The sequence below is a fragment of the Cryptotermes secundus genome, unplaced genomic scaffold, assembly GCF_002891405.2.
Source record: "Cryptotermes secundus unplaced genomic scaffold, Csec_1.0 scaffold629, whole genome shotgun sequence".
NCBI classification, from domain to species: domain Eukaryota; kingdom Metazoa; phylum Arthropoda; class Insecta; order Blattodea; family Kalotermitidae; genus Cryptotermes; species Cryptotermes secundus.
The window spans coordinates 322,554-346,911 of NW_019744122.1; the positions used below are offsets into that span (position 1 = coordinate 322,554).

Here is a 24,358-nt window from a genome sequence, read left to right on the forward strand (position 1 = left end):
CATATCAAGATTTCAGTTGATAAGTCTGAAATAAAGGGACCTCCTGAGAGATGGTGATTACACTAAAATTGATCCTACAGGAACAGGTAATGAGGATGTGGATTGGATTCAGGTGGGTCAGGATAGAGTCAAGAGATGGTCTCCTGTGAGAATGGTATTGGGCCTTTCGGTTTCAAAAAAGAATAATTTCTTGACTAGTTAAGCCATTATAAGCTCTAGGAGGACTCTGCTTCATAGATTTGGTAATTAATTACAGTTAGTATATTAAACTATATACCCACCGAGCGACCACCGCTTGTCTCCGAAGTTAGTGCCAATGTTAGGGGATAGAGGGCGTCATGTGGTCAGTGCAACGAATCCCCATGGACGTTAATTTCGGTTTTCTAGACCAGAGCCGTTATTTCTTGTGATAGGTCCTCAATTATCATCTCGAGGCTAAGTGGACCCCGTTCCAGACCCACTACTTCTCAGAAAAGAATCTGGTAGCACCGGGAATCGAACCCGGACTTCTGGGTCTGTAACCAGGAACTCTAACCACTAAACTACAGAGGCGGTCAGTATAGTTCGCTTGCGGACTAAAACCACCGAGTTTGTTGTTTGTTATTTATATTAAACTATATCTGAGGTAAACAGGTTAAGATGGTGGTGCATTGTACTGAAGTGAGTAAGTGGGTCAAAATAGCTCAGAGGCAGGCAGGCGGTTGGATGGATGGGTGGACGGACAGGCCCCTGGGCAGGTGTCCATACTTGGTCCTAGTCAGTCAAGTAACTTGGAAAGAAGCAAGCATTCATACTTGGCTCCATCAGGAAAACACATGACACCAAGGCCAGCACAGAGTCCATTCTGGAAGGCGCCATCATATCGTGTGCCATCAGGCAGAGAGAGGTGCCCCATACCATGCTTCTGACCACGTTGGTTCCAGTCGCCCACATACTGCGTCCCATCCTTGTAACGGTAAGCACCAGTCTTGACAACACCATGCACCACTGCAACATGGCATCTCCATTCTGCAGCAGTGGGCACATGGGGATATATGGAATTGATTGAGAGCCAGAGGGCCTCACAAAGGAATATATACTTCAAGGATAGTTAAACAGCTATCAATTATTCACAGAAAGTCAAACTTTAATAACTGTATATAATTATATACAGTTATTAAAGTTTGACATATTATAATATGTAGGAACTATGCTACCATAAACACAACAAATATTTCAGTATTACATTTAGATTTTTATTTACTGGGACACGTTTCGGTAATACATGACCACCATCAGGCGGAATATGTATAGTTATTGAAATACTGATATGGATCCTTATCGGTGTGTCATATTAAATATTAACATAAAAACTTTGCCTCATATTATATATATATATTGTCTGAGACACACAACAGGATTCAAACAATGAAAAAGAAAATAATAACTGCGATCGTGTTTCCAAAAAATAGGTGGAATTGTAGGCATTTTGTTCCTTAATTTATTTCCGCTTGAGTCTGTCTTGTGGTTTAGAACATAAGTTGATATGGGAAGAAGAAAGAATATTCAGCATCTTGTGACTAATATTTTATACTACAATTTTCCTTAGTCTTTCTTAAACAGATATATAAATAGGGTCACTGTGCCAAAATTTTAACTCAAAATATTTTTCAAGATTTTTCTTTTTCAGTAATTATGTGTACATGTGCACTGATTTTCAGATATTACTTTAAACTGTGGTTTGTTGAAAGGATATAAAAAAGACCTACAAATCCCGGATAATAACTGTTATTGAGCAAATAATTTGTCACTGAAAATCTCAACAAGCAAATAAATTCCTTGCTGAAGTTGCTGCAGATTGAACAGCAAGGAAAAGAATATGTTGCTTTTACTTATTGTAAGATTTTGGGGTGGCAAACAAATTTGTAATTTCAGGAATAAAATTTGGCATTATGTTAAAGTCATATAATAATTTATTTAGGAACAGCGATGTATTAGTATTAGAATATTTGGCCACAAGAATGCAGTTTGAAAATTACAGAAACCATGAGACCATTAGAGATGTGTATGAAACACCACTGAATTATATTTATTCAGTAGGCACAAAAACATAATGACTATACTAGGGCTGAAGAGTGGGTTTAAGAGTGCATACTTACAGGCCTCCATTGCTGAGCTGCTTTATTCAGAATGGTTGTGATTAACTTCTATGCTTGCAGCTGAAGCCATACAAATTGTCTTATCGTGTTACTGCACTCATTTGGTTTCTTTTCATGATGTTCTGCCCTGATATGTTAGAATGAAGTAACTGTTAAGTTTCCTGAGAACTGAAGCCTGTTCCTGCTTTTTAAATGCACTGCTCTCAAATTCTCCTAGTGGACTATGAAAATACCAACAGTATTAAGTTGGTTGCTTAAAAAATAGATTGCAGTCGTCTAGTTTGTAATGCTATGTAATATTGGGGAAGACGACTGTCATTTGGAAGCAACTTGCTTCCCCTGTCTTCACTGTAGTAGTAATCTTGCATATTATATGAAATACATGCCACTGCCAAATATCTGACAAGGGTTTCCTTAACATTAGCTGTTTAGGTTTCAATGTAGTTAAGATCTTTCCCTCAGTCCACATTTGGGGACAGTCACAGAGTTCATCATCACCAAAACCACCACCACCATCACCTCCATTAGTTTTGGTGCATTAGACACAATAGACTTCTCTGATTCCAAGATTTGCTTTCAGTATTAGTATTTCCAAATGTGAGTCCTACAACTGCCTTACAGCATGTGAGCACCATATCTTTTTCTCTGAACATGTTATTAGTGTGTTCTTGAGGAAAACTGATAGCGGAGCAGAAATCCTTTGTGCTATCAGCAAAGTCCACTGCTTGTACTAATCCCAAATCCAAAATAGAGAATTTCCTGTTCTGCTAGAGTTAATGATTACAAAAGAGAACTCCATCCTGTAAACCCAAAGTAGGCTCTCCACTTTTTTATGGCTCCTTGTTAGAGGTGTCCCAATATTTTAACCCCCTGGAATGGGGCCTTACTTAATAAATTTGGATACATCTGCAACCTGTAGGACATGCGTGATGGGGATTTCAGTGGAATTAAAACTTGACTCAGTCAGATACAGTACTATTATTCATGAAGTCTTCCAAAGATCAGTCATAAAATTAAAATACTTTAAATCAAATACAATGCTTAACACTCTACTTTGACAGGTTGATAACTTCCTTGAGATGTTAATAACTTCTCAACTGATAAAGAAAATTTATATTGTAGAATAGAGCAATTCATTTCCATGATTATCAGAGTGTATGATTGAATCCTACACTGAGCCAAATCAATCTTTTTCACATTTGTATTACATATTACTGAATGATCTGGGTTTTAAAGAAATATGAAGGAGGGAAGAAACAAAAGGAAGTGGTAATGATATACTTAAAGTTACTAACCCAACATCTTTCTAGAAGGACAGAGAGAGACCACATCAACCAGGGCTGAACAACTAACAACTGCTTGCATAAAGGAGTTACTTAAATGAGGTGTTTGTGTAAGAGGAAACATAAATATCATAATGAGTTAACAATGATATGATTGTTCATGGTTTGTAACTACATTCAAACAGATCTTTGCATGTATCACATTGTGTAAATATTGCAGTAACAACCAATAAACTATCTGAATCTGTAGCAGCATTTAATTCCTGAGAACAGCAATAGGAAATGAAAGAAATTATGTGAAGAATAATTTCAGAAAATGTGTTAAACCTACAGATATTCTGTTGGATCTGAGGATCTCTCACATGTGGCTATGAAGAGTTATGTCTTCTGGAATATAATGTTGTGTAATCTGGAGAAAGTCAACTGATGCTTTGGAGGAACAAATCACAGGCTCTGCTTGCTGCCTGCTTGGCTTACTCTTCATCCCTGAAGATGGAGAAGATATATTCATCTGATATGTCAGTTGACTTTCAACAGACTACATGTCTCTATAAGTCAGCAGACAGAAATCTCCACAGATACATTTTTGCATTTCAAAATACTTAAGGTTAATGGAATATAATTTAGACTTAAAGGTATTTAAAAGTGCAGAACTGAGAAACCTCACGATTTCTGTTGACCTTACAGTATACTTCCAATAATTAAACCAAGAAGTTCAAATTGAGAGGATATGTAGCTTACATGGAAGAAGTAAGAAATTTATAGGGACTTGCAGAACTTTGGTGTCAAAATTTCTTGAAAAGTGATGAATGGGATTGGGTAAGGGTAAGTTTAGCTTTCATGTTGGCAGTGCTGAATCCAAACCAGACAATAAATTAATGTGTTTCTTTTTGTTTGATAGTATAGTTATCTCTGCCAATCAGAGTGGCTGTCTGGCCTAAGACACATACTGTTTTTGCCCCCTTGAACACTGGAGTTGTGGATTCGAATCCCACTCAAAGCATAGATGTCTGTGTGCATTTATTCTGGGTTTATGTTGTTCTATGTGCAAGTAGCAGCCTCGTGATGGATTGATCTCCTGTCCAAGAAGTCCTACTGACTGTATATAGGATTAAGAATCTGGAAAGCGGTCAAGGTCCAAAGGGCTGTAGCACCATAGATAGAAGAAAAAGAATTATACTTAATGTAATAGAACAGTGATGTATTGGGTTATAATGCAGTACTCTTCATATTTGCTGCCTATGAGAATATCAAATTCAACATTTCAAACAGAATCTCTGGAAATTTTATCGTAAATCATGATTTATATTTCTCAAGAAATTTACATATATATATATGCACTGTACTAGTGACAGTGAAAATGTGGTTTGAATTTNATCGTAAGTCATAATTTATATTTCTCAAGAAATTTACATATATATGCACTGTACTAGTGACAGTGAAAATGTGGTTTGAATTTTACTTGTAAAACTCTGTAAGTCTTTTGGCTTCTCTCCAGCCTGATTCAATGGCTCCATGAACAGTTGAATAATAGGAACTGTGTGTGGCTTCCCCAGCAAACAGCAAAACCTGTGATGAAGTAAAGAATAATATGAGATAAGAGTCAGTACTTGGCAAGATTCAACTGGTAACTAACTACTGGTAAATCATGAAGATACAAAAATGTATACACATATTAAAATAAGACGTAAATTACCACCTAAATACATCTAGTTTATTTTCTTATGCTGGTTACAGGTTGTTCAAATCCTGACACCTTTCATTCATAGAAGACCATATTTGGGGAGTGTATCTATCATTCTTCATGAATGTAGGTATAGCAGATTTTAACTTCATACTATATAAAGTTACACATTGTAGGCCCATACTGTAAACAGATCTTCCCTCAATTTGATTTGTTTCATTCTGGTCCATCACACTAACAATATTATAAAAGATAAAACAACTCTGTCCAGTGGGACTGTTGAAGTTTTTTACTACTTCAATTCTTAACACCCTTACATATTTCGGTCCCTGTAGACCATCATCAGAGGGACATCAATACTCTTTGGAAACCACTATTACAATGGGTGTTCTGAATGTTAAAATATATACACATACATTGTTTGTAATGCACAATATATACAAAATCCAATGTTTTCACAACTACAGCGGTTGTCTTGGTATATCAAAGTTTTTTAAAACTTTTTTTATTGAAGTTAAAATTTATAAACCAAATAGGTTCCTGTCCCTTCTCTTATCGCCTTTCTTGACGGGGGCCGAACTTGTGCCGCCTGTCTATCTTGTGAAGGAGGTTCTTTGATATCATCCTGTGTTTGTTCGTGGCGTGCTGTGTTGTTGTGTCCCTCTGATGATGGTCTATAAGGACCGAAACATGTAAGGGTGTTAAGAATTGAAGTAGTAAAAACTTTAACAGTCACACTGGATGGAGTTATTTTATCTTTTATAAGATCTTCCCTCATTAAAACAGAGAAAACCAAACTGCAGTCAAATCAATCCTGCACAGGAGGCCCTGGACTAAAATTATGGCCTGGAAATCTGTTAGTCAGACTGAGGTTCTTCATGCTTTTCCTCATGACCTCTAGGTAAATGCCAGGAGAGTTCTTCCACGTCCTTTCAAATTAATTATTCAATATAATCATCCTATCATTCAAATTTATATAATCTGAGCTGCTGTAAGCTTTGTTAAATACAAAAAGAATAAACAAATAGCATCAGGTAGAACTGATACGTACAGAAATTCCGTTGTTATTAATCACAGGCTCTGCAAGTTGTGCAGCAGACACATTCAGTCTCTCTGTCTCCATGCACCGGAAGCTGTATGACCCATGGAAATGAGGGTTTGATGACCAGGATGACCTAAAGACAAATAACAATCCTTACTAGAACTACCACTTTGAAAGCTTGAAAGTAAACTGAGCATCTAGTAGACATGTTACTAGTTGCAAAAACTGCATTTTAGAAAACCTTACAGGTTGCATGACTTTTACATCGCTTTGTGCATGAAAACAACAACCTATCCGAAAATATGGACTAACGATTATAATATTACTCTTCTTGACGTTATGGATATATGTAAATGACTCTAACAAGCTCAAGATCCTGATTTTATTATCTCCTTGTTCTTCCTCTTATTTTAATTAACACACATAACAAATTCTATTCTCACATGTAGTCCATGTACAAAGACTGAGTTTTCTGAGAAATGAGCTACATGGGTGCCATGGCGATTTAGGCTGCTAACAATAAAACTGTTTATTCATATGAGTCTTAGTCTCTCATATTGTAGTAAGTACACAGCTTGCGGGAATTTGAGAAGAAGAGGATGAGGAAAATACTTGGGCCCAAGAGTAAGTTATAGGAAACTGGATAAAAGTGTGTAATAAAAACCTGGTACTCTTCATGACATACTAATATGGTGATAAAGTTAAGGAAGCTAAGATTAATTGGAACATGTAACATTCACAGGAGATTAGAAATGCATATACAATTTTAATCTGAAAGCTGGAAGGGAAGAAGACATTGCAGAGATTTAGGTGTACACAGGTTATGACACCAAAATGGACCTTAAAGAAACAAAGAGTAAGTGTATGAATTGAATTCATCTCTTTCAGGATATGATCCAGTGGTGGATTCTTGTGAACATGGTGATGGGAATTCAGATTCTATGAAAGGAGAACGATCCGTTGCAGGCAAGTGACCATTGTCTATTTGAAGATAACTCTGCAACAGGTCTACAGATTCTATTACTTATGAATTCTTTCATTCTCATAAGTATATCAACACTGAGCATTCCTTTTTCCACAAGTGTGACAGCACCTCAGTAATTCTTCAGGTGATGGCACAGTTACATTGAAGGCTTTCCCCATAAACTCTCTGATGAATTCAATGGTTTCCTGCATTAGTTGTTCCTCAGGCAACTGTTCCATATGTCTAGCTGCAGAACCAGACAGCCAGGCACTCAGAACGTGAGGCTGATTGTCTACAACCTCAAACACATGTATATCATGCACCCAGCACTTCTAAAACAGAAAAAAAATGGCCTGTATTGCTTCTAGAAGAAGGAGCATTAAAAATTTACATGAGTCAATATTAATCTTAACAAATAGTGTACCACATCTTTGAGAATTGATGAAGATACTGATGTCTTGGTATTTTTTTAGTTGTAGAGCAGAAAAAAATATAAAATCAATTTAAGAAAATATGAGAGTTGTGTATGAATTCTAGGTTTCTCAGATAGTTGTTGCTCTATCTTCAGACAATTTTAGAAATACTCCCAATACCTTATATCACAGCAAGCAATATCAGAATGTTGTAGTTTAGCGTCCTGTTGCACTGATTTTCGTTCATGATATGTTTGCAGTGTCCATTTTTTAGTGCACTCAATTTCACTTCTCATTTCACAACATGTTTCGGCAACATAGTGCCATCATCAGGTGCTCCATTTACNCGTTTTTATTGGAGTGTGTAGCTTCAATAGTTATCGAGATATGGAAGATAACGCAAACCTCCATTTCAGCGGAAAACGCGTTTTTTCGCATTATAAAAACGCCTGTGCCGGGAGAACCGAGCAGATTACAATTTTTTTAAAAATATTTATAAATAAGTGTACAAAATATAATTTTTTTTAAAAATGGTGAGCGACCTCTCTGGATGATTTCACATGGAATGACCCCTATGTCACTGTATTCTGTTAAGTGTCTGGTGCAATTAATTTACCTGGTAATGTCTTTCTTACACCCATGAAACAGTCCAAATAGATGATATTATTCCATAGCATGCTTATAACTAAAAAAAAAAGAGCCCAAGATTTCAGAGGGGAATAGAAAATGAAATTTCATTACTAACAGGTTCAATGTTAAAAAGTTCCAGACTATTTTATGTGCTTGATGACTGAATATTTCATTCCTCACCTCACCAATACATGCAGCAGTTTCATTGGTTTTTAGAACACTGAAAACAGTAAAATTGTCAGGCCACCATCTGTATGGATACTTCAGAAGAATTTTATCAACGTTTCCAATACATAACCCCTGTAAGAAAAAACCAAGATTAGAAAACATAACTTTAATCCAGAGAAACATGTAGACTTAATTTTGTTTCAATTTCCACATTCCAGCCACAGGAAGCTACAAGCATCACTTTAATGAATATAGTCAATCATTCAGTGTTTCATAATGCCAAAACATTAGCACAAATCATATCTGGGTCTGTAAATAAGACACTATGCCTCTGGCTGAATATTTTGACTCAAAAAATTTTAAACAGTATCTGAATCTTTTAAATTGATGCAATGTATACATGCAGTTCACAAAACCTCCTTGATTCAGAGAAAAGATGAGAAATGCTTACAAAATTTCAATTACTTGGAAGACCTAAGTGTAGATATCAAGGACCTTAAAGAAACAGAGAGAATACAGGCTTGATTCATGCGGCTCAGGATAGTACCTCAACATGGAAACAAACAACAGATTTCCAAGAAAGGTGGGGAATTTCTAGACATGCTGAGTCACTATCAGCTTCTGAAGCCCATGTCCCATGACATATATACAAAATCATATTTTTTTTAAGAATATAGGATACTTTTCTAACTGAATAATAACAGATATTTCCTAAATTTATTGCAACAATTTTTGATACAGCTCCACTTTATACTGCTCAGAGTTCAACATATAAACCCACCATAAAAATACCCATAATTTATGACAAAATAATTAAAAACAATGAAAATTTCCAGGAATTTATTACTTACTTTGATTGCATTTAATTTTTGTGCTGGCAGTGCTGGTTGGAACATGAAATCTCCTCTTTTCTTCAATACACCAAGACTCAGGGTAAGAATAACATGATCTGCAACATGAACTGAACCATCTGAACATTCCACAGCAACTTTATTCTTATTCTCTCCAGATAAATTGTTCCACCTGATTTTGTTTACTTCTGCTTTAAAATTAGTTTTGCTTTCCACAGGCAATTCATTTGAAGGATCAGGGATTCTTTTCTGAAAACAATTCAAATCACATATTAAACATTAGTTTAAAGACGTAATTTTTGCGTGTTTCCATTTTTTCTCTGTCGGTATAGTTCGCTTGCAGACTAAAACCATGGAATTTGTTGTTGTTTTTTTTTGTTTTGTCCAAATATTTTAAGATTGTCAACACACCAAATGATCAGGAATGTACAATTATAATTTTATAAAGATATGATACCTGTAGAATCATTTGATTCTATAGGAAGAATATTCAAAACAGAATAACTGTATTTTAAAACATAATGTTTGATAATCATATGTATTATTGATTTATGATTCTCTCCAGAATGAGCAGCAACTCTTTGAGCTAAGTTCTACAATGCAAATGGCAAAAGAATTTCAACATTCATCAGTGATGTATTGAAGATTTTCAAATTGACTGAAAATGTCAAGAAAGCAAAGAACGTTCGATAGTGACTGAGATCTAGATTTTCTGTTTAAGTGTTTAGTGACTAAATGTGATCCATTCCAGAGGATCATAATCATTGATCACTTTATGCGTACCAAATGTTTGATGGTGCTCAAATCGGGGCTGATATGAAAAGTGCATGCATCATGCACAGGAGAAATTATAAATGCATTTGGAAAACCCAAAGGGAAAAGACCATTTGGGAGCCTAGATGGGAGGGTAATATTAAAATGGACCTAAGAGACATACCATGTGAGGTTGCAGACTGCATCCATCTGTCTCTGGATTAGGTCCAGTGGCAGATTTTTGTGAACATGGTAAACTTTTAGGTTCCATATAGAGAGGGATTTTCTTGACAACTACAGCGACTACCAGTTTCTCAGGAAGGACTCTGCTACATAGAATTACTTAGGATGGAAGCTGAAGTTCCTATACCTCAGTCCAGTTGTTTTATTATCTTGTACTATGCTTCTTATGCTCTGAGTGTCTCACTTTTAACAAATCCAGCACTGTTGAATACCCAGATTTCCATGCCCAAGTCTGCTTTCCTTTGCAAACTTGATATTCCACCTGACCATGGCCAGAAGTTTCATACCATGAATCTGCAGCATCCTCTATGTTTGAACCCTTATGGACCCAATCTAGGAAGGCTCTGGCAAGACTTGAGTTGCTCAGGGGATGTCCTTCCAGTTTTTGTTTGTATCTAAGTAAAGATGGCAATACTTTAAAAAACATTTGGAGCAGAATCATCAGATTTTCAACATAAAAATTCAGAGACCATTAGCTTGGTTTTCTTAGTTCCCTAAGAAGTATTTTCATATTATGTAAAGTTGAATAAGAGATATAAGGATTATTTTGACCAGTCAGTGGCATTCAGGTATCATGAGTTGTCTAATTCTAACACTTGAATGGAAGGACTAAGATATGTCACATCAAACAAGGGTAATCGCTTCAAACCCACTTTACGCTCTTCTATCTCTCATCCCCAAAATTATGAGAATGACATAAAATATTAATTTTCTGAAACTTCCTAATGAAAGAACCATGATTGATGTCAAGAAGTAGTTCTTTTGTGAACCATCTACACAAAGTTTAGTTTTCATTCCCTGAAGAACATGAGTTAAACATCTGATATTGGTTAGGATATAACTATATATAAAAGGATCTTATTCTTGATGTAACAGAGGTGAGTGGTTGCATCAGTGCTTTGGGGCAACAAGCTCAAGTGCCCACTGGAAAACAGACTGGATGGTCCCCACAGGAATTCTAGACATGTGACAGACAAGAAAAATATTACTGTAAAAATATAATGTATATTCTGATATATGCATGCACACACAGCTTGTTTATATGTATATCTGTATTACCCATACAATATCAAATGTTAAAAAGCAGTCATCATTGGTGTTAGGCATTTTTTGGGTCTGCAAGAGAAGACCCTCTAGCTTTAATACTATTTGTAGATTAGTAAACGGGTTTATACTATGTAAATTTCACAAGTCAAATTTCTATTGTCCATACATATTGCTATTATACCAAATTATTTCCTGTTTGCTATCATTAATTTAACCCCCCCCCCACACACACACACACACACACACACCAAATATCTAAATACAATACTAAAAAAATTCAAAGAATTTTCACCATGTAGTACTTATATATATAAATTAAATGATATTAGAGCTGTTTTAATCTCAAAAGTTTCCATGATGGTAATCTTTGTATGTTTGATAACGAACAGCTGTGATGTACCATGGAAGAGATGTCTCCATTAGCACTTGTCCATACTGAACTTAATAATTGGCCAGTCAGTGTTTATAACATTGATGCCTGGTATAAAATTTAAGGACACTCAAATAGATAAACTGACACATCTCACAGAGTTGGCCATAACCTTAAAAATGTATGTCACATCATTTGTATTTTGTTTTGATTCATTTTGCTGTTTATTTCCAGCATGGAGTTATTACAAATTTTAAATATATCTCTTTATTCTTCTGACATTCTGGAAACATAGCACATCTGAATATCATGGAGCATATAGCTGGGTAGTCAAAATAAATCCACAGGTAAGAATGTAAAGACTCCTACGTACTTGTGACTGAAGTATTCTCCAAGAGATCCTGTGTAGTTTACTAAATCTGTTTTACTGGAATTAGATATTTCACGAAGGATACCATATAGTTCTTCAGTTGTTTTTCTGTTAACTATGTTGCCAGATGAACCAATGAAAACCATTTTCTCAATATCGTAATTAATAACACTGTCCATCAGAAGGCCATACTGACTGGCCATACTGAAGACAGCATTGCCTTCTTCTCCATGCACCCACTGGCATCCAAGTTCAACTACACCATTCCCTGTACATGAATCACATTTCTGTATCACCTCCCATGCTTAAAATTAATTTCTTATTAATTTATTTCGAATATGCTGCAAATATTCCTTGTGTTTTCAATGGCATAAAGGACAACATTCTGGACAGGAAACAACAAAATTTTGGCAGACAGGCATCATATAACCACGTTGACTAATTGAACAGAGTTGAGTCCCTCTTGAGAAGGCAACAGTTGTTCAATTAGCTACTCAAGAAGTTCCCTGTCCTTTATCAAATCTGAAATTTCATTACCATGTTCACAGCAGTCAATCAGTAAGCCCTGTTTTGGATCACATGAATCCAGTTCACATCCTCCAGTCTCATTTTCTTTATGACCAATTTGAATATTATCATTTCATCTACACTTAGATCTTCCAATGATCTTTTCCCTTTGGGTTTTAAAACCAAAATTATGAATGAATCTCTTACCTGTCCATATGTGTGATATTCCCTGGCCATCGCATCCACACTCACTTGATCATTCCAATAACTTATACTGAACAGTGCAAATTAGGAACTTTCTAATTTTTTTTCAGTCTATTGTTACTTCCTCCTTTTTAGGCCCAAACATTCTCCTCAGTACCCTGTTCTCAAACACTCTCAATCTACGTTCTTTCCTTAATGTGACAAATGAAATCTCATACTGCTACACAACTACTTGTATGAAAGTTAGTCTTCATATTTTTAGACAGCAGATGGGAAGTCAACAGATTATGGACTGAATGGTTGCAAGCATTCCCCAAATTTTACCTGCTCTAGTGTTCTTTATAAATGAAATACTGATTTGCAACTGTTCCAAAACATTTTAAGTGCAGTAATTTTTAAAGAATTTATTAGGTGTCTTTTATGTTATGATTGTCCTGCATTCTGGTGATTTAACAAATACTTAGTTTTCTCTGCGAATACTTCTATACCATAGTCCTTATTTGCGCCCAATGATACTTTTCTATTTCTCTCGACCGTATTTAAATTTTGGCTCAGTACAACAAGTCAACAGCACCAACCAGAAGTTGATATCTATGTTTCACTTTTAATTCTTCTTGGTTTCCTTGGATCCTTCCCATCATATATTCTAAAGTAAAGTGGAAAAGCAGTGGCATTAATGAGTCTCTTTCAGATCATTAAGAAGCAATGCATCATACAAATATTTACATGGAGTGTACTAGAAGTTTTATTTAAAAACCTTCTAATTAAATAACTAGTTTCACAGGAACACTGAATTCAGTGAGAATATTGTAAATACTTCTTTCCTAATAAAATCATATGTTTACTGAAGTATGTGGTCTGATCAAAGAGTTTCAGAACTTTTGAAATACCGCACCAACTTGACGTCTTAGCAATGTCGGATAAATTGAGCTGCCTAGCGGTTTGCTTCCTGATATTATCCTTTCTGCCATGTCATCCTGCTGTGATTAGTCATAGCCCTAGAGTTATTTGTTCACATGCGTGTAGAGTGTGTCTTGTAATATTCAAGAAGGCTGATATTCATGAGCAGCATATTAACATTAAATTTTGCTTCAAACCAAGGAAAAGGTTTACGGAGATTCATGAAATGATGAAAAATGTTTATGGTGACCAGAGCATGAGTTGTACACGTTGTTATGAATGATTTAAGCGATTTAAGGACGGTCGACAGTCAACACATGATGAGCAGCGTTTGGGACGGCCCTCAACGTTAAGTGACGATGCTCATGTTGCGCAAGTTCGTGAAATCTTGCGCTCTAATCGTCGTTTGACAGTGCGGGAAATAGCAGAAGAGTGCAACAAAATCGATAGGATCATGTCATGACATTCTTATGACAAAATTAAAATGCATCGGATAGTTTCTAAGTTTGCTCCACGACTTCTGACACAATCAGAGACAGTCGCATTGCCATCTGTCAGGAAATTCGGATCGTGCCAACGAGGCTGAAAACATTCTGAAAAAAAAAAATATATATATAATCGGCGATGAAACATGAGTTATGAAAACGACGTGGAAACGAAAATGCAGTCTTCACAACGGGTTGGAAAAATTTCGCCGAGACCGAAAAAGGCGCGGCGGGTCAGGGAGAACGTTAAAGTCGCGTTGGTGGTGTTGTGCATCATGAATTCTTATGTTAGGGGCAAACAGTGAATCGCTGGTATTATCTCGAAGGGCTTAAAACTATAAGAGAAATTTCCAGGAGAAAAATTCCTGTTGTGGAGAAACAACTCCATCGTCACAATGGGCCATCTTACGCATCGATAATGATTTGTGATTTTTTGACCAACACGAACACATCTGTGCTTCCTCAGCCACCCTGCTCACCTGACCTGGCTCTGGCAGACTTTTTCTTATTTCCCAAACTGAAATCCAATTTGAAGGGACGACGATTTCAGATAACTGACGAGCCTACGGGATATTGCAGACGGAGCTACGCGCAATCCCGAAAAAGCGTACCAGGACTGTTTCCAGAAGTGAAAACGCGATGGGAGTGGTGCATCATTGAAGGAGGGAAGTACTTTGGAGGCGATAAGGCTCACTCAGTTGCAAGCATGTCCGAAAATATTATAAAAGAATGCTTCCGAAACTTTTTGAACAAACCACATATATAAATAGATAGTCGTAATGTACTTTGCTACCGAACTCGCATTTTTCCCCAGTACCTAACGAATGCAAAAATATCTGCTGAGCACTTGATCCATTATTCAAAGTCCACACCGATATTCCCCCATAATTTTTGCTATATATGGAGTTTCTCGCAAAAAATCCTAAAGGATAGAGACAACGAGGAAGGCCTACATACAGACAGGATGATTGGCTCATGATCACTGGGGTGCTCTTGTCGGTACAGTATGAGCTTTCAGGTTCTGTACCACGTTGAGAATATCTCGACTATCAGAGCAACTGTTAGCTTATTAAAAAGACTTCTCCAATTAGTTAGTTGTGATAGGTTAATCTTCAGAGAAAAATGATGAATACGATTTTATATTAGTAACAGTGATATGCCTCAATAACTATTACAGATAGTTTTATCACCATTTTCGTAAAAGGGTAAAAAATATGCCATTTCTTCTTCCACTGTTGTGGAAATTCTTCCTTATTCCAAATGTAATTAGTAAGTTTGTGGATATCAGTGCAAGGTTTTACTTATTGCTTGGATTAAATCTCTACGAATTTAAGCAGTACCTGATGATTATTACCTTTTCATATTTTCAATAGCAATTTCAACTTCAAGTAAACCAAGCTCAGGTAATAATGGCTCATCTGTATGTATTCCGGTCTGCTATCATACATAATTACATGTACAATCAATAGTCGACTGAGTAGGACACTGGCAATGCTGACTGAGGCTTTCATGGTTTTCCTCAGTCCATCCAGTCAAATGATAGGATAGTACCTTGATTAGGCAATGCTTCCTTCCAAATCCTTTCCAATTCATCATTCATCACTGTATAGGCTACCTACTAGGAGCCGCGGTGGCTCAGTCGGTATAGCGACAGGCTACGGGCTGGACGACTGAGGGGTCGGAGTTCGAGTCCCGGGTAGGGTCAAGAATTCTCTTCTCCAAGTCGTCCAGACTGGCTCTGGGGTTCACCCAACATCCTAGGCAATGGGTACCGGGGGGGGAGGGGGCTCTTTTCGGTAAAGCGGCCGGGGCGCGAAGTTGACCACTCACCTCCAACTAGTACCGAGGTCAAGAAAACGTGGATCTATACATCCACTCCTCCATGCGCCTTCATAGCGTAGTGCTTAATTCGTTAAGCACAGGGACAACTTTACCTTATAGCCTGCATAATGATGATCTAAAGTATTCCATAGATAAAGGAAAAAAATTATCATTTTGTATCATGTGTGCCTTATGTGCGCCATAGCACAGCATACGTTCAGGCTGGATAGAGTAGATAGCCTCCAGCTATGGTAGATAAGTAAGTAAGTAAGTAAGTAAAGGTATCCCTGTAACAGGCCGTGGAGACCCATAGGGTTGTGAGATGTCGAGGCTCCCACATTTTCTAGACAATCGGCTCATAGATGGCGGCAAGGTTGTCAGCCTTACACGCCGGCCTCCCTTTACCCCCAAGAACATTTCAAGAATATTCCTGGTACTCATTTCTGTTAGAGGCTGAGTCGACCCCAGGGCCATAGTGCGACTGGAAGGATTATGTCAATTGAAAAAAAATCCAATGACCTCATCGGGACTTGAACCTACGACCTTCCGGCTTGTAGTATAGTGACTCAACCAAATACGCTACCGCGTGCCCCCCCCCAGCTATGGTAAGTAGCTGCAAAATATATTGAATACGCAGTCATGGACAAACAAAGAATGTCTTGTTGTACTGTATCATTCAATTCGAGAATATTTGGGGAATTCATTTGTTTCTCTGGAATCTGAGCATTTGAATTTACTCCAAGTGAACAAAAGTAGAAGCTTTTCGGAATTTTGACATTTTTCTATCTCTATTCAGTGCTTGAGGTGGAATGAAAATAGAACCGGGATGGTTTTCCCCTTTTAACAAAAAAAAGGTATTGCACGTTGCATTTACTGCCAAAGAAGTAACGGGATGCTTTTAAGCCATTTAGAAAAGAACCGGGATGCCATCCCGCCGCATCCCGCCCCACCTCAAGCCCTGTCTCTATTAATATTTAAACATAAGTATATATATATATATATAGGCAGGTGATCTGAATGCTAAACGCCAATTTTGGAACAGTGCAGTTTCAAACCCTTCAGGCGAGAAAATATTGACTTTATTAACCATGAAGGAATTCGAGATTTCAGGGCCACAGTGCCCCACTCATTACTCTCCTGCGGGGAATGGTGACGCACTCGACATTTTGGTCCATCAAAATATTAGACTGTCACGTGTGGTCATTCTGATATCCTAAACTCAGATCACCTAATAACAGTATTCCACATATTGGGAACGGTTTCAAAGCATTGCTTCTGATTTAATATCACCTAGAATCGAAATTAACCCTGAGGAAGAAGCCTATAAAGTGGTGCGAGACGTTACAGTCTCTATAGCTTCAGTGTAGAGACTGCTTACAAGTAAAGTTTGGCTCTCAGACATAAAGAACCATGATGTACCTGGATTAGATCTTCGGTTAAAATACAAGCAGAGACTATGAAAACTGTGGCAAGAAACCCGGGATCCATCATGCAGAACGGAAGCCAACTCGGTCAAGAAAACCATCAGAAAAAATGACGAGCAGGAAGGCACTTGAGAGCGGGGGGGGGGGATAGGGAATTGTGAGGTCACACCTCAAGCACGTAGCCTATTTCGAAATCCGTCACGAAGAGGGACGGACCAAAGGCACGAACTTCTGTCTAAAGTCCTTCCGGCCTTAAATACCCTCCGTTAGATAAAGTCAACACGATAGCTGACCGTTTGGAAAATGAGCTCACACGCCATGACCCGTGTGACGACAACCATATACGGCGCCCAGAGTTCAAGATCTGCAAACATACTTGAAATTTAGAAAGGCCTGAGGGATGGATGGCATTTCAAATGAATGTCTCAAAGAGATCATTCGTACACCTAACACATTTTATCAATCATTGCATTCGGCTTTCACATTTTTTCGGTGTCTTCGAACAAAGCAAAAGTGATAACTTTACCGAAACTCGCTGCAGACCATAAATTCCTGAAAAATTTATATTAGATTAGCCTCTTGTCTACAACAGAGAAGTTATTAGGGAAACGAATTCCGAAAATAGTCCAAAGCCACATTGCAGAAAAAGGCCTCCTTAATGGTTTCAGTGCGCGTCACAGCACCACACTGCAATGCATAAGGCTTACAGACCACACGACCCTTAACTTCAACGATACATCTCTGGTTGCGGTATTATTGGATATCGAAAACGCCTTTCACACGACATGGCTCTCTGTCTTGCTATACTCGTATAAACTATCCAAATTGGAATTTTCGGCCAGTTCGATCAAGCTTATTAGATCTTTTCTTTCGCAAACAACAACTGAGTTTCGGTAGAAGGTGAAATGTCTGAGTCAAGGGAAATTCAAGCAGAAGTTCCTCAATGCTCCCTCCTGTCTCTTACGTTGTACAGTTTGTATATACACAATGCTTCCCAAACACAAGGTGTTTATCTACCTTTGCTGACAACGCCTGTCTGTATGCAACAGATCGCAACACGACACTAAAGGCAACGAAACCACATCGTGATAGACAATCTTCTTCCTTTAATGACAAGAAATTTCAAGACACGAACCACTGGTTCTAGTTCTAACAAAAAGTTTTCATAACTTACTTTTAAATACTTGACTGTGTAAATAAAGTACTTGTAATAAGTCGTAAATGTTCCAACCACTTCATGTACTTAACGTGGTTACAAGCTATAATTTTATATATTAATGACATTGTAATGGTGGGTTCCTAAATGTTGATTGTGTCCTTCTGAAGATGGTCAATCCGACCGAAACATGTTAAGGTAAATGAGAAATTGAAATACAACTTTTATTAAGTATTCACACTGGACGGTGTTGCAAGTCATTTTATACTATTGCTAGTGTGACGGATCAGGATGAGCCATGTCAAGCTTAGAGCCCGATACTGGACTGAGAGGCGTTGAGTACTTTGCATATATGAGTTCATACGTTTGTAATGTATTGTACTATGTATTATAGATATAAAACAAAATACTTTGTACATATTGACAGCTGGCATACCATAACACACATAAATGACTTATACTACTGGCTATGAATCTGACAACAAACGACAGACTCATTCTCTGGTCAGAGAGGGCGCCGTATCAGAAAACTGTAAAATTCGGTCATGAGCCCCTGATGGGGCTTGACACCAAAATGGACTGGCTAACTGACCATCAACCGTAACATGACTGACTCTGATGGACATACAAGGGTCGGTTCTCCAGTTTAAGGGGTGAGGGTGGGGAAATTTCTCCTCAACAAATATTATCCAGTATATCACAAAAGTTTACAAAACAAGACTTGAAGGCAGATTTAAGAATTATTGTTTCTGTTGCCCTCTTCTGTTCTGCAACAGAGATTATAATTATCTGAAGAACCTAATTCACAAATGTTTAGGTTGGCTGGTATAATTAATTCAGAATCCTTTCACTGAAGCTGACAGTCCCTCTGGAAGTCAAACAATCACCTGCCATTTATGGAACCCAGAATTTCATTAATGCATTCACAAGAGCCTACAGATCTATGGATATTCCTAAACAACGATAATGATGAAAAGGTTTAATACATATCTGAATCAGCCCAGAATGACAAATTACAATCCAACAACTGGGATGACTCAAAGGTAAGAAGTAAAGCTGTATTCCAACAGTGTAAGAAATGTAAGAAAAAGTATTTGTTAGTATTAACTTAGTAAGACAATCCCTCTGGCCGCACTAGGCCCTGGGGTTTACTCTGCCTCTAACAGAAATTAATTAAATAATTTTCCTGGGGAGTGAAGCGTGGCCGGCGCGTAAGGCTGACAGCCTTACCGTCATCTTTGAGCCGATTGTCAAGGTAATGTGGGACCCTTAACGTCTCACAACCCTATGGGCCTTCACAGCCTGTTACAGGGATAGCTTTACTTACTTTACTTTACTTTACCCACTGAAATCTAAAGAGGACAGGAGGAGATGACAGATTGTGGTTTGAACTGTTTGTAAGAAAATGGTAATGGCATATTCTGTGTAATAAAAGATGAACATACCAAAAGGGACAGTGTTAATTCGGCCACCAGTTCGGTTCTCTGCTTCCAGAATCATGATGTTATCAATTCCATGCTCCACGAGTGAAGTTGCTGCAGCAATTCCAGATGCGCCCGCACCAACAATTATGACACGCACTTCACTAATCCTGATCAAAGTAATGTTGTTAGCAGAGTTCATTATTTTAATTAAGACACTTATTACAGTTCATTAAGATGTCACACTTTTGAAGTATTATCATTATTCTTAATGTTATTATTGTTTCTATAATAGTTTCTGGGAAGAAGAAGAGAGGTGGAGAATGCAAAATAGAGGTGGGATGAGGTAAAACATTGAATGAGTGTACTACAATTGCAGGGATGTGGAAAAGCAGAAGATTCTAAACTGAATGATAGTAAGCATTCTTGAGTTTAATCTGCTTTTAATCAAATTATATACATGATTTTGTGAAATATCTTTCCTAATAGTATGAGATTTGGTCCTCATGAAGATTATTGTCTTCTAGGATGTAATATAGTGTGGTAGATGTTTACTAACACTTTGGAGGGCACAATTCACAAGAATATTTCTCATATGGTACATTTAGTTGATTAGTATGACACAAAATTAAGCTATTATTGATGCATATAGTTGGGCAAATCCCCCAGTAAACCAAATTCCATTTTGTAAGAGAAAGACATGGTAACTTGTCAAGCCTTATGAGGACATGCATCTCTTTTCAATAGTTCTTTATTCAGGGGAATTAAATTAATAAACGGACATAATGAGAGTGTACATTAGTCAATACAATTGGAATAAGATATTTCTTTACTTCTTTTATAACATGAAGTCTAACATAAAACATGTAATTTCCAATAAAAGACGCCTTACATTCAATTTATAAAAGTATGATATTTACACAACTTTTAAATTTCTTGAATGTAACTGAGGCTGGGAAGATATCTACTATTTACTTGAAAGTTTTCTGAAGGTGTTCATGAATTGATCTCCAATGTTTTAGTGAGCAGAGTCTAACATAAATAACCTATATCTTATACACACTTTATTTTAAGAAGTCCACCAAATTCCTTTTTGAATCTTCTGTATTACAATCCTTCATGTTTCATATTAATATTATGGCATGTAGACCCATTGCTAGGCAATGACCACAAAACTAGACAATAGTCCGCAAACTGCAAAAGAGTAACGGTGTTTTCTGTGCTGCCAGTGCCTAGGATGTTATAAGCAGGGCACTTAGTGAGTCAGAATTAGGAAAGTCACTCAGAGTGTAGGGAGTAGAGTCTGAAGTGGAGTTGGAGTGTTGAGTGAGTTACAGCAAAGACAGGAGAAGCAGAGTGAGCTACTGAGTTCACAGTCAGAGAGTAAGTCAGCTACACCAGGTCTTGATTGGATTTAGTGATCTGAACGAAAAGCGCGTTGGACAGAGTGGCTTTTACGGGCTTCATTTTATGCAGTGTGTTCAGGGCCAACTCCTGTTTGGCAAAGTTTGCTGCCAGGCCATGGGTGTGCACAGTGCTTTGTGAAACATCAAAACAAATGGTGAGCTTGAGTGAACGCGAAGATGGCAGACATCCCAGTACTGGGATTCCAGAAATACTGGTTACAGCGGCTAGCACAGCTGCAATATGAATGTCATGTCATTGCAAATGAATACCCAAAAGCAGCTCCTGAAGTGCAACAAGTATATGAAGTACTCAATGACAGTGAGAACCTTGCCGGATGCACACAAGATAAAGTGGGGGAAAGCTCTGGGTGGGCCTCTATTGTCAATAACACGGACAACAGAGCAAAATACTGCAAAGCTCTATATGGGAAGACACTTCTGAGTGTTCTTTATGGCATATACGTGGTAACAATGAATGCTCTGAAGGACATCCTGAAAGTGAGTGCACAGGCAGGACAGGGTGGTAAAAAAAACCTCAGAGGAAACAATGACCCAGGACAACTTCCATGAGACGCAAGAGACATCTCTCTAATAATACCTTGCGGACGGCCAAGAAATAGATTAAACCAGTCCCAGCATCCAAAGCTGTCAAGCTGTCTCCAAAAGCAGTGTTAACTCACAACTTCTTCGCACCTCTCAGAACTACTGACATGGACATGTACACTACTGGTGCAGAGAACATACTACTTGAGCAGTAGGCTCCCAGAAAACCAGGTAGGCCATCACCAATAATGACGACTTTACCACAAACATCATTTGACACCAAAGTGACTTAAAAGACCACATCAAAGGGAAGTACGAGTTCCAAAATATAGGAAATGGAAGCTGTGCCATAAACGAAAAAGAACTGGTGGACTATTCGGCATCAGTTGAGTTGACATTCAGTCATTCTGAGTTGTTCTGTGAGAAGCTGGTAGCCGGGAGTAGTTCAGGAACCCAGAGGAAGGGTTGGAAGCCTTTACTAAGCATCAGCTAGTGACTGTGGACACCAGTGTATGTGTGCGTGTGTGTAATAGTGAATTGTAGATTGTAGTCATGTGCTGCATCAAAGAGTGCAAGAAATCAAATCAGTAATCCAAAACACCTCTATAATCATTCATACATGACAATATATTATGTGCTCAAAAATATTTCAAAACAAATAAACAACATTTTCTACTCTTTAACTTTATTTCTTTATGTGTAGTTTAGGACTAAATATCTGGCGTCCTGTCCTTACAGTAGGCTAGCTGCAGTCTAATGCTCTTTACTCACATCCATTTAACATTTTCTGATTCTTTGTTGATAAAAATATTCATTTACAATATTCAAATTTCAACCTACCTTCTCATGGGTAAAAAAATATCGGTTATTATAAACAATGTCACTACCAGCAATTCTGCTGTAAAAACATAAATTGGCCACATTCTTATATTCTGCAGACTTCCGTGTCTCTTTTCTGTGAAACTGAGGGGTTTAACTCACAAGACAAATACTACTGACCTTCTTTTGCAGAGCATACTAAGATAAGAAGAGGTGGATGCATTGGCTTATAAAGGGGAAGCATGTCATATACAAGTAGAATGATTTAATCAATGCTCATTATATAATCAAACAAATAAGGAGTTTGAAATCAAGCCAGGGGAAGTACAAAGAGCAAATGGAAACTAAACTGGGTGAAATTCTTATATTATCTGAAAGGCCTGTTAAATAAACATTAAATATAATGGTACAGATGAACCATTATGCAATGAGGAATGATACAATCATAGTGACTATTTTTAACCTAACAGTCTCCACTGGATTCTTCCATTGAACCATTCTGTATTTAGGAGGTAACTGGATTGAGTACTGGACTGAGGTTTTCAGGATTCTACAAGCAAATGTCATTATATTATCTCAAAATAGGCCATGACCACTGCATACTACATCTTTCCTACATCAACATGAACAGACAAATTGTTTTCCTTATTTGATGCCATAGAACTAATGCAACTGACAGAGTGTTATCATACATTAAATAAATGTGGAAAGAGTTTTGGGGGAATTTGTGAATTCCCCTTCATTTCTTCCTCACTCAATTGTGCAGCATAATTCCTAGCCCCTAAAGTTACCTAAACTGTCAAACTACTTGATCTTCTCTTCCTTAGAAGCCGTATACCTCTGATATAGAATTTGGTTAGGAGTCACAGAAGATCCCAGATTTGGCAAATTATTTCCTTTCTTTATGAGTTTAATAGTATATATAAGGTATATTTACAAGATCAATTAGCACAGTTATATTTTGACAATCTTTTGTACAAGGCCTATTAAATGAAAAATGTATACAATATATCTTTTGATAATTCAAAGGGGAGAGAGGACTATGCATAGATGGAAGAAAAATATTAAAATGGGTCCCTTTCAGAGCCAAGGCATCTGGAAAAAGCCTTTCCTTCCTCATCATTACTATCAACTTCTTTCTCCTAATTTTTTACTGTCCTGTTTATTCTATCTTTTCCTCCTTGCCTTTTAACCCCCTTCTTCTTTGTCTTCTTTTCCTCTTTCTCTCCTCCTCAATCTTCCCTGCTTCTTCTTCTCTTCTTCCTCCCTCCTATTCGTCCTTCTTCCTTCATCATCTCCTATCCTCCCCCCTTCCTCCTCCTGTTACTAATCCACCACTTCTTCCTTTTCTAATTCACTACCTTTTGCTTCTCCGCAACGTCTTGACTTATACAACTGTGTGCTCAGGGTCTGAAAGGGTTAAAGGAACAAGGTGTGAAGCTGGAGACTTATGCAGGCTTGGTAACCTCCTGAGCAAATGCACTAATCTGAGTCAGAGTCAGGGTCAGAGTTACTTTACGACTGGCGGTTTACTGCCAATCAGTTCGTCTCAACACCAAGCCCTGTGAGACTCATGGCCAGATTTTTTTTTTTTCAGTTGATCACTTATACAGTCTTTATGTAATATCCTGTCTGATGAGAGGATGGGTGTACCATTTACAATTGTTGCTGGCCCCTACCAGCGTATTCATTCTCAGGTCCAAGTCCAAGTTTTTC

At 37.5% G+C, this 24,358-nt stretch overlaps 2 protein-coding genes across 2 annotated transcripts in view; both read right to left on the bottom strand.

Annotated features, from left to right (window-relative positions):
• Positions 1-794: 794 nt before the first annotated feature.
• LOC111874509 (spermine oxidase) lies at positions 795-19,978 on the bottom strand. The gene is made up of 9 exons (XM_023870074.2): positions 19,899-19,978; positions 12,671-13,313; positions 10,354-10,564; positions 9,174-9,422; positions 8,335-8,454; positions 7,241-7,443; positions 6,157-6,280; positions 4,884-4,990; positions 795-1,008 (listed from the first exon to the last, which is right to left on the bottom strand). The coding sequence occupies exons 2-9, from the start codon at positions 12,703-12,705 to the stop codon at positions 873-875; spliced, it is 1,185 nt and encodes a 394-aa protein (XP_023725842.2). The 5' UTR covers positions 12,706-13,313; positions 19,899-19,978; the 3' UTR covers positions 795-872.
• LOC117282027 (adhesion G protein-coupled receptor A3) overlaps positions 19,962-24,358 on the bottom strand; it is a 50,351-nt gene continuing 45,954 nt past the window's right edge. Inside the window, exon 19 of the transcript XR_004514116.1 lies at positions 19,962-20,044. The gene's annotated coding sequence lies outside the window, so the exon portion shown is untranslated. The remainder of the gene's footprint in view (positions 20,045-24,358) is intronic.